General features: G+C 42.3%; 1 protein-coding gene across 1 annotated transcript; it reads left to right on the top strand.

The window, feature by feature from the left end:
- The first annotated feature begins 2,513 nt into the window (after window positions 1–2,513).
- Window positions 2,514–11,534, top strand: TTC14 (tetratricopeptide repeat domain 14). Its single transcript, XM_057367072.1, has 12 exons — window positions 2,514–2,702; window positions 2,781–2,902; window positions 3,127–3,326; window positions 3,691–3,775; window positions 3,866–3,995; window positions 4,489–4,641; window positions 5,321–5,392; window positions 6,449–6,568; window positions 6,647–6,769; window positions 7,472–7,589; window positions 9,535–9,644; window positions 10,091–11,534. The coding sequence occupies exons 1-12, from the start codon at window positions 2,545–2,547 to the stop codon at window positions 11,058–11,060; spliced, it is 2,361 nt and encodes a 786-aa protein (XP_057223055.1). The 5' UTR covers window positions 2,514–2,544; the 3' UTR covers window positions 11,061–11,534.
- The last annotated feature ends 102 nt before the right edge of the window (window positions 11,535–11,636 follow it).

Below are 11,636 nucleotides of genomic sequence, written 5' to 3' on the forward strand. Positions count from 1 at the left end.
GAAGTATCCTGCAAGAGAAAAGGATGCAAAAGCTTGAGCCCTGGGTGAGCTGGAACAATGCACAATATGTCACAGTCTTATGATGCTTCTCAGTTCCTTACTACAACCCAAAAAACAGGAAAATAAATTACAAGTCCATGCTCAAATACTCTGATCTGGCCAAGCTGTTTCTGAAGATGGAATTATTTGGAGTATTTTCAGTTTGCTTGATTAAGGTAATTTCATCATGTGTTGGGCCCAGTCAAAGAACAGATCACTTTAAAAGTTATGCTAGCCCTCATGTTCAGGGGCAACAAATCTACCTTGTGTGTATTAAAGTGTTATAAATTACTGTATTTCCTAAAACAYGATTCATTCTATATAAAGAAGAAAATGTCTGTAAGAAGAATCTGTTGCTATAGGTGGTTCTGCTTTCACAGTGATTTTTGCTGCTGTTTTAAGTTCAGAAGTTGTAACACACTGGAAGTCTTTACTCATAATGTCTAATTTCTTGTACATTGTGTGTGTGTATCTGCATGTGAGACTGGAGAAATGCTTACACAAGCAGAGTTCATGCTTCAAACAATTTTTTTATTGCTAGCTCTTGTATTTGCTAAGCAACACCAATTAACTCTTACTCAAAATACCATTCCCTCAAATAAAACTGCCACTATTTGCAGTTGTGCCACACGGCTCAGRACGCTGCACTCGCCGTGTGATTCATCCAGGAAAAGTTCCTGTCTGCCCCAGGTCCGTGCAGGTGCCTTAACCTTCCCATATCAGCCTGTGTCTAATCAGTCTTAATGTCTAGAAATTTCCATCTGGTGTTTTTCCACCATGGTAATCAGCAATCTAAGAGTACACCTGGTCTCATACAGAAGATTTTAAATCAAAATCCTGGCAGCTCTTTGGTACATAGTAAATGTTGTGCTGTCTTTATCTTACATTACATTAAAACAGAGGGACATTCAATGAAACTAAAATATAAATTTGCCCTTCCAGTGTCTTCCCCAAATCTGCTATACCAGTGATATCCCTGCTGGCTTTGAACTGAGCTTCTGAGACCAGAGYCTTTGATATGATCCTTGCCCTCTCAGTCATGCTGCTTCCTAGAGGAGTCTGTGTCCCTGATCTGCTGACAGACAGATTGCTATTTTTTCTTCAGCATTGTACTGAGGGRAGAAGTGACATTATGCTGTTTGCAGTGGGTTTTCTCCCCCCTCCCCCTTTTAAAATTAATTACTAAATGCGATGCCAGGGACAAATTATTCTTGGGAACTGAAAAACGGTGATCTTTCTAATAGGCTTGGATTAATTCCAGCTGGTTTTAAGCACCTTTCTCCATTAGCTGGAGAGGTGATTAGCATGAAGAGCCTCCTGACTGAAGTGTCTTTTCAGCATCTAAAGTTAGCGCTGGGGAGCAGGACGGCCGAGCCTGTGGCAGGAGCTTGGCTGTGCCCTCAGCCATCGCCTTCTCCCGAGGGAATTGCCCTTTTTTTCCCTGTTTCAGAAAAGCCAGGGTGTCCCTGCCCGCACACCTGCGGGAAGTGCCATGGAGCCTGTCCAGGGACAGAGCAAGGAATGGGGATTAGGAACCCYCCAGCCCCATGCCGCTGTGCTGGCTCTCTCCTTTATTCACAGAATCATGGAACCAATAAARTTGTAAAAGATKTTGAGATTATAGAGTMCAACCCATGACCCAACACCACCTTGTCCATTAGACCATGGAACCAAATGCCACGTTCAAGCTTTCCCTAAACACCTSCAGGAACTCCATCACCTCCCTGGAGAGCTCATTCCAACGTCTGATCACCCTTTCTGTGAAAAAATTCTTCCAAATAGCCAACCTAAACCTGCCCTGGTGCAGCTTGAGGCCCTTTCCTCTCGTCCTGTCGCTGGTTCCCTGGGAGCAGAGCCTGATCTCACCTGGCAGCATCCTCCTGTCAAGGAATTGTAGAGAGAGGAAAAAGTGCCCGCTGAGCCTCTGTTCTCCACGCTGAGCCCCCTCAGCCGCTCCTCACTGAACTTGCGCTCCATCCCCTCCCCAGCTCCATTGCCCTTCTTTGCACTCGATTGCCGTAACTCGGCCGCGCCCCGGCCGAGAGCCGCCCGTGCTGTTGCAGGGTCGCTCCCTCAGAAGCGAACCGGCCCATGCAGCGCCCGGAGAACGCGGCGGTGCCACCGTCGCCTCCTGGAGCGAGCCCCGGCTGAGGCGGCGCCGCGGGCCCGGGACAGCGCCAGAACCGCTCCGGGCGAACCGGGGCCGCGCCCGCGGGGGAGCAGCGCCCCCTCCCGGCAGCGCCGCCTCGGGCACTGCTCTCCCGGACCGTCTCTGCCGAACCGGGCAGGATTCCCGCGGGGAAAATCTGTGTAATTCGTGCGGTGTGTTTTAATTATTCTCTCTGTAATTGCTCGCTGTTTGTCAGCAGGAGACGGGCAGCGCCGCCGCCGCTCAGCGCGGTCCTCCCGCCCGCCGGGGGGCGCTGTGGCCGCTCCGCCTCGCCCCGTGGCCGTTGGCCGAGCGGCGGTTCCCGTTCCGGGCGAGGCGGCGGCGTTGGCGCTGGGATGGATCGGGAGCTGCTCCGGCAGGCGCTGAGCCACCACGGCCCCGCGCTGCTGTCGCTGCTCCGCGCCGAGCAGCACGACAACCCCGACTTCCGCGGGCTGCTGCCGCCGCCCGGGGCCGCCCCGGAGCCGCCCCGCGGGGCCCCGCCGGCCRCCTGGTGAGGGGCGCCGGGGCAGCGGCCGGGCGGGCCGTGAGGGGCTGCGGGGCGCGACTCACCGCGTTCTCCTTCCCCCAGGAAAGAGAGGGCGAGCCTCGACACCGAGATAAAGCGCTTCATCGCCAAGAAGGCGGATCTGCTCTTCGCGCACTCGTGGAAACCCAACGGGCCGATCGAGGACACGATCGAGGAGAATGAGGGTGTGTGAGGTGGGGAGGTCACTCTGTGAGTGTAAAGACAGCACTTGAATTAGCGRTATCTTTAAAAACACGCTTAAAGCTTTTCCTATTGACTTTTATAGGCTATGCACAAGCTTTCTGTTTGCACAAGTAAATCATATTTTCATGAGTTTTGCTGTCGTCATAGATTTTGTGACCTCAAGGTGTAGCTTGGCCGTTTGTAACTTGCTATGCCCTTGTTGCAGAGTGTTACGCTGTCATGCCACCCCTGGAGAGGTTCATGGAGGTGCCCAGGGAGGAGAGGAGAGMGTTGTTCTTCCGTGACATCGAGCGTGGCGATATTGTGATTGGGAGGATCACCTCTATCCGTGAATTTGGCTTTTTCATGGTGTTGATTTGTCTGGGAAGTGGTGTCATACGGGAAATTGCAGATTTGGACATCACTGTAAGATACAGCTTTGGTCTACACTTCATTTTTTGACATGTGTTAGTTGTCTCTTGTGTCTTTTAACGGAGTGGAACATGCAAAGGTGAAACAGCTTTGGGGTGATGGGTGCTGTCTGATTTCGTGGGTAGCTTTTGATACTTTGCTCAGCCAGTGAACACACCTTGCTGTGGCCACACTATTGGGTTGAAAAATTCATCATTTATAGTTGCATGAATTTTTACTTGAACCAAGCCATATTTTAAGTATCACAGTTCTCATGTGCATTATACTTAAAATAATCTTTTTTGGCTTGATGTTGGGGAGGAAAAAAACCCCAACCTTTTGGCTTCATTTACGATATTCATGCTCTTTTCTGTTGCAGGCCCTGTGTCCTGTGAGGGATGTGCCTCCTCAAAGTAACCATGGAGATCCTCTGTCTTATTATCAGACTGGAGACCTTATTCGAGGTGAATCGCTGCAGTAGTTGTCAGGAGTTGGTTTATCTATTGGTTTGGGGCATTTCTATAATTTTATCCTACCCTTCATTATTTCTGCAGCTGCACTCAAGGATGTTGATCGTTACCATGAGAAGATTGCRGTGTCGCTTTACAGCTCAGCTCTTCCACCCAGCCTTTCCAGTACAAAACTGGGTGTGATCACCTCTGATGACTTCCCACTGCATTACAAGTAATGTATAATGTTGTTCATCTCTTTAACATACTTGTGTCTGGGTATGTAGGTGTGGTTGGCTTTTTAGCTTCTTTCCCAAAATGTAAGGAAAGCAAAAGGCAGAGTGAGATACCTGTTGCTTTAGGACAGTGYTAACAAACAAATAAAATAACCCAAAACCCTTGGGAGACTGGAGTATGAATTCTTAACATTTTAAAATTCTTAAATTTTAAATTTGAAGACAGGGGGACACAGTTATCTTTGTAATATTTGTAACGTTTCTGTATGTCCTGGAGATACCCAGGTGGGTGTCAAAACAGGTTTCAAAAGCTTRCTTGGGGTAAAGGATATAAGGGGAGATAAACAGCAAGAAAATACATACCTGTAGAGGAGAACAGTTTGTGAGCAGAAATACTGATATCATATAGGCGTTTTTATTCTAAACATAAGCATGATAAAATTGTGTATAGAGCCTGAGATCTCATTTGTGTACATTGGTGCTTTTTTTAAGGCGAAGCCTGGAAGTTGCCAACACGGGAGAGACATTTGAAGAGGTTTTGCATCGTTCCCCWGGATTCGCTAATCCATCATTAGTTGAATATTTAGCAGAAAAACTGGGACTAAGTGAGTCAAATCCACCATCTTTGCTGAGAAGTCTTCAAATGTAAGTGATTTTTATATTGTTCCTCTTCTGTAGCTYTGTGCAGATTATTCTAATCCATTGAAGCAGACTTGTGAATGGGAGTCCTAGACCACTTAAACCTTTTACATTTTGACTTGCATGACTGCCGTGTACATGTTCTTAAATATTTAAAAGCAAGCTCCTCTGGAGTAAAAAATTTGCATTTAAAATCTTACTCCTGTGAATAAGCAAGACACTTTACCCCACACAATGTTTCATATTAGATACCTCAGAAATTTATTGTGTAGCTCTTGTCMGCATGTGTGGATTGAAATGCAGGATGTTTAGATTTCAGTGTTTTCTGGCAGATGTTTATTCACAGTGTTTATTTTAGTAATAGATTTGACCCCTTTCGTAAAATAGAGACACATATTTGCCATGGTTGTGTTGTGGGCCTTGTCTATATTAGGCCCAATGCAGGTTTGGACTTGGTATATTTTTATTAAATGTACTGCACTTCTACTGGTTCAATTCAGCACTTCTGGAATGGTTTGGGAAAAACTTGGTTTCAGAAATATGAAAGAACAGTTCTGACTGAGGGAGAACAATAAGGCGTGTGCAAATGATATTTCAGCTTTTTTCAGCTGCACAACATATTGTAAGCTTAGCTTTGTAGACTCAGAAAGCCAACTTGATGTTTTTGTTTATTTGTTCTTTAAAGTAAAAATTTCAGTGAAGAAGATTTTGCCCCTGCCTTGAGGAAAAAGCAGTCTGCATCTTGGGCCTTGAAATGGTATGTGATACCTCTTCTTGTCAGAGCTTGTTSTTAGGTTAGATTGGGTTACAGATTATATTTCTTCAAAAACACACATTGAAGCAGTTTTTGCACTGCATGTGTAGCAATGTAACCAGGATCCTGKTGAAAGTAAATCAATCTGCCCAGTGGGAGTGTGATAAAGTCCTGAGATTCAGTTCCAAAATGTGTGTCAGGTTTAAGGGAAAACTTCTTGGAATATTTGCAATACCTGACCCATTCTAGAGTTGAGAACAAGATTTGTGATAACACCAAGTACACAATTTTCTGTTTTATAATTGAGTGTCAAATGGCCTCATACTTCTCAAGTCATTTAATTCTCAGACTGTGGATGTAACAAGCGCACTTGGCTCTGTGGAAAGTTAAGTGTATTTCCCTGGCTGCATCTGGAACAGCAGCCCCAGATAGGTGCTCTTGCTTTTACATTATGCAGTGTATTTGCAACTTTGATTAACTGTAGAAAAAGTTGCTTATAATGTTCAATTAAACTTTAATTGAACATTGTTTAAGTCTGTAATGAATTTTTCTGGAATCAGTTTATATCAGTTTTCCTCCAGTAACTTAATCTCTTGGAAAACATGCACAGAGTGTTCAGCTAATATGTTTTGTAAAACTGCAGGATATTTGTTTGAGATGCTCTGGTTTCAGTGTGTAACATCTGCCCATGTCACCTTGTGCTATTGCTCTGATGGGGATTTTTAGCTTTGGATATATTTAAGCCTGTTCAAGGTTAGTGGTGGTAGGTCACTCATAGTTTTGTGCAGAAAATTGCTTAAATAATTATTCCATAAATGAAAAACAATGCAACCCAATAGCACTGTCTGCAGAAATGCTCTTGAGTGCCTTAGGATTTTGGATTAAGGACAATACATTTTTGTGGAATTAGGTCAGTAGCACCTTAATTGAAATGCCAGTGTGAAGTACACAATAACAATGTTCTACTACCTGTCCCTTGTTTGGAATCATAATTTGTGAGGAACAGAATAATTGCACAGACTAACTGTACATACTATTTTCTAAATATTTTTTCTCCAGTGTGAAGGCAGGAGTAGATTATTTTAAGGTTGGACGCCACGTGGAAGCCATGAATGAGTACAACAAGGCTTTGGAAATTGACCCACAGAATGTTGAAGCTTTGGTAGCACGTGGAGCTCTGTAAGTTTGTTTTACTGGTTTTTTCACTTTGTGAAAGAGAAACATCACTGTTTCACAAGAAACTTTCTGTTGTTCTAGGTATGCAACAAAGGGAAGTCTGAACAAAGCCATAGGGGATTTTGAAATTGCTTTAGAAAATTGTCCTACCCATAGAAATGCGAGGAAATACCTGTGTCAAACCCTTGTGGAAAGAGGCGGGCAGTAAGTGTTGGGGTTCTGGGTTTGGCTGGTATTAAGTTTTCTCATAAGATTTTTTTTTAATGCCATTCTACTGAGGACACAGAATAGCATCCTTTCTTCCTAGTTATGTGTTCAATGTAAAAAAAGTGTCTTTGTAAATATCCCTCCTTGTGTAATTGGTTTACACTTTGTCCTTGTCCCAGTTAAAATCCTGGCAAAATATTTGAGATTTAATCCTTGATATCCTTTTTGATCCCTGATACCCTTTCACTGGTAGGATACCAGACTTGCATAATGTCCTGTGAATTCTTTGAATATGTTCCAAAAGGTTGAGGATTGTTTTGTTTGCTTTTTAAAAAAAATTTGTAAAGAAATTATGTTCTGCTGAAATATTGGTAAACCACTGTAATGCAGTATTTTAATTTTGAATATTCAGGGAATAGGTTTCTTTTTAGCCCTGTGTTAAGAAGAGAGAGACAGTATGTTTCAAAGTGGAATTGACATTTCAAAGAAGTGTTACAGGTCAGGATTAGGAGATGATAAGGTCAGAAATACTGTTTTGTGTTATTACTGAGGTAGGCTGAGATGATAGAGGGGGTCTCRGATGCAGTAGTAGTGTCATAGTGCAAATAAGAAATACTTGCAAATAAGAAAGTCCTAAAATAAGAAAAAGCTGTCAAAATCTGTGTCCTAACTATATATGAATCATCACTTTAATTTTAGATTGGAAGAGGAAGAGAAACTATTAAATGCTGAAAGTTACTATAAAAAAGCCTTAARCTTGGATGAGACTTTTCAGGAAGCAGAAGAGGCCTTAACAAAACTCCGTAAGCACATCCAGGTGATTCTTTACTTTCTTTTCATTTGGTGSTCTCAGTGACAATAAATGAACATCAAAAATCATATTAAATCTTTTAAATAGGGAGGGGTTAAATTGATGGTTTGTCTTATTCTCTGCTTCCCTACTCCACAGTAAATCTTTTCTAGTAAGCATTATGGCTGTACCTACCAGAAGAAAGGTACCTCTTGGTGACTCCACTCTTTTGGGATAGTAAAGAAGTGCCAGACAGTGGAGACAGGGAAAGAGCAAAGCAGGGATAAGACTATCCCATCACACAGCATTATTAATGAGGTTAACTTAAAACATTCTGTGAATACAGATGTGCAAAGTGTAAAACACTTCCACAAGCCAAATATTGTTACCATAGTTTTGGCCAGACTCTTSATCTTTGGGGTAATTGCAGAAAGATAGAGTAAGGCCAGGCAAAGCTGCGGCACAGGGAGAGCACTTGAGAGGGAAATTAAAAGGTAATTGAAAGGAAAAGAGCAGAAGGTGGAGGGTGGGTGTGCAGACAGTCTGAATATCTCAGCTTTCTCCTCTGCTGTCTGGTGGTTTTTTTCTCTCTTCCCTTGCACACAGCATGTTTCCCAGGTGAGCCCGCTGGGTCTCTGTGCTAATCTGAGTTGTCATCTTTTCCCTTTTTTTATCTCCTTTGCTTGTGTTGTCTTCCAGAGTGGGTCAAAGAGTAGAATAGAGGAACAGGCTTGTGTTGTTCTGTGCTTCTGCATGTGAGGATGTACATAGGCTGGGGTAGATGGCTTTAGTCAGCAGTTCTTCAGTTGGTGGAGCCATAATGCTGAYAGGATGTGGAAACAAGGGGGAAGAGGAGATAGGACAATCATGATAAAACTGAGCTACACCATAGATACACCAAAGAGGTATATGTTATTTGAACAGTACCTGCACTCAGCTGCTTTAGTAGAGGTGTCAGTTAAAATGATGAAGGATATTCTCAGCAAGTTGAAGATTAACGTTACTCCTTTGACATTTTCTTATAGTCATTGATGCAGCAGATAAGGAACACGATAGCTGTTGTTTGTTGCTATGCATGGCCTTGGCTGCAGTGAAGGGTTTCCTTTATTATAGCTGTAAGACAGTTGCTCAATTTTGAAAACTATAATCAGACTTTCTGTTCAATCTCAATAGAGTTACTCTGTAAGGCTGTAGGTGGCAGAAGTCTGATCTCTTACAGACTTAAGTAATTTAAGGATTATTAATCTGCTTAGATGCTCTCCTGCATTTACCTGTAACTTAATACATAAGTCTGATACTGTCTGTGCTTTGTGGAATGGCTGAAACAACTCTGYAGTGTGTTTTCCTGTAATACTGATTATGTGTTTTTCTCCAATGCATTTTCCTCTGAACGGAACTGTTGTTGCTGTGTCTGACGTCTGGTGCTGCTCATCACCACCAACCCCCTGGAACGTGATTCCTTACGTAAACTATGCATCAAACTGCTCTGTGAAATTATTACAAAATGGTTTGTATTCAAACATGGCCAACTTGAATTCATCTTCAACTGGGTTCTGCCATGCTTTTCTTGTAAACCACAATAATGATGACACTTCCCCACAAACTCTCCTCTTTGTTTYGGTTRTTTGGGATTTTTTTCCTTATTTTTTTACATGTTGGTAATATTGGGGATTTTTTTGCATATTCTGTATAACTTTTGGGCTGTTTGCTTCCTGGTGTGCTGGATCACGGGTACCACTGCAATGACTGGTCAAATATATTTTTAATGGAATAAAAACTGCAATATGGTCTTTGAATATAAACCTGACTGTCACAATGGCCAATACCAAATTCCTGAACAATATTCAATTTTGGTCTGGGAATCCTGGTAAAACATTCCTGGTGTATATATTTGAATGGGGTTGAATGGGGGGAAAATACCCTTGTTAACACTACTAATTAATATTTTTTATGATGCTTGGGTTCAAAAAAGAAATCTTTGGAAATGAGGGAGAAACAAGCTGCCAAAGAAGAGAGACAGAAAGCAAAGAAAATAGAAACAAGTGCAGAAAAATTGCGTAAGCTCTTAAAAGAAGAAAAAAGGTAACTGTTCAATTCAGTGTACTGGTTATGTGGCAATAAGTGCAGATGAGATTGARCAATCCATCTCAACAAACAGTAAGCTGGGGAGAACTTCTCCCTGGGTAAGCTGCATTTCCTTCAGAATGTTTTTGTGKATAATGTCCTTTAGTGCATATAACCTTTAATCGAGGGGTGTGTGGAGAAGTCGTTTAAGAAATACTTTGTGATGCGACCTATTTGCAAAGTRTAATGCCATGTGAAATTGGGAAAGGTACTGTTTATGACAAAATGTTCAGTGGATTTCATCTTAATTTTTTGATTAAGAAATGACATTTGAAATTATCTTGCCAGGTCAGGTTCAGTTTCTGTTCCCACCTTACAGTCCAGAGTAGGGTGTACAGATTTGTTTTCTACATGTAGGTTTTACCTGATACTGAAGGTTATCTCACAGGTTAATTATTTTTTAGGTTGAAGAAGAAAAGGAAAGTATCGACTTCCTCCTCCTCCTCCTCTTCTTCCTCCTCCTCCTCCTCCTCCTCATCATCATCATCATCAAGCGATTCATCTTCAGATGTATCAGTTTCTTCTTCCTCCTCTTCCTCTGATCACAAGAAACGTAGGAAAAAGCGTCGGCATAGATCTGAGTCTGCTCGCAGCTCCAAGAAAAGCTCATCTAGAGCTTCTTCCCATTATAAAGATCAGAATAGGAAAGAGGAGTGGTATTCCCCTCCTGCTGATACCTCTGCTTCCTTTCTTAACCAAAGTTTTGAAGTGGAAAAGCTGCTGGAAAGGCAGGACAGCGTAGCATGTCCAAAAACGGAGGTAAAAGAGAAAGACAGACACTGTTCTTTTTCGAGGACTTCAGGTGATGATGAAGACACTTTTGGAGGTAGGTCTGAAGATTCAAGAGATTCTTACAGTAGCTCCAGAAGTCAGCCAAGTCATAGCAAAACTGAAAAGTACGGTAAACCAGAAAGATTTTTCTCCAGTTGGAGGGGTTCTTCAGGCTCGTATCATAAGTCAGATTATAAACCCAGGATGCATTATTACAGGAGATTTGAAAGGGATGGAGAGTGGAGAAGAGAACCATTTAAGAGACATGGCTCAGGTCAAGACAGGTATTACATGTCCCCGGGGTCTGACCATTCTGGCAGGTCAGGATGGAAGTACAGGTCATATTCTAGCAGCTGCTCACATGAAGGTGACAAAGATTACGATAGTGACAGGCAGCATAAAAATGAAAGYGAGTCTAAGAATAGAAAAAGAAGTTATGAAGAGCCTGATAAAACAAAGGAACCAGATGAGGAAGTGCCTTTAAATGGCACAGAACAAGCAGAAAGTAGTGGTAAAAGAAACCTGCCCCAGAACTTAGTGAACATATTCAACCAGATAGCTGAGTTCGAGAGGGAAAAAGGAAGTAAGCAGAAGAAACAGTGAAGTACCTGACAATACACTATTTGGATGAGTGTAGTCGTGTGAACTTTTAACTTAGTATCTTGTGAGGAGATACACACAAAGAGTGAGAGAAAGGCAGAATTTTTTCTGCTTTTCAAAATGTCAAAGAATTCTAAAAGATCATATGGTGGAAAGAGATGGAAGAATATCTTACATAAAACATCAGCTATTATTTAAAACATAAGTTTCGTGTGCTCTTAATTTGAGGTGTTCCTGTACAATATTCTGTCTGATGGGCTGAAATCGTTTGATACTCTGGGTGTAGGCAGCTGAGACTCACATCAAATACGCACTTTAACAGCAGATGGGGTTGGTTTTTCTTGTCCCTGGGGTACTATTGACTGTTGATATTTTTCTATCAAACTTCCAGCTTTAGAAAAGGGATAACGGAATGAAGTCATGTGCCATCAATGTATATAGCCCATTTGATCATTAAATTTTCTTAATTTTTCTTAATTTTTTGTGTCTGGATTTTTGTGAATGCTGCTGGGGTGTTTCATACTAGTTTASTATGTGCTTTCTCTTCCATGAAAGCATGCTGTGCCTGTGAAAGCAGTG

Source organism: Malurus melanocephalus, unplaced genomic scaffold (genome assembly GCF_030028575.1).
Source record: "Malurus melanocephalus ecotype Western Australia unplaced genomic scaffold, MMel_1.1 scaffold_75, whole genome shotgun sequence".
Classification (NCBI taxonomy): Eukaryota; Metazoa; Chordata; class Aves; order Passeriformes; family Maluridae; genus Malurus; species Malurus melanocephalus.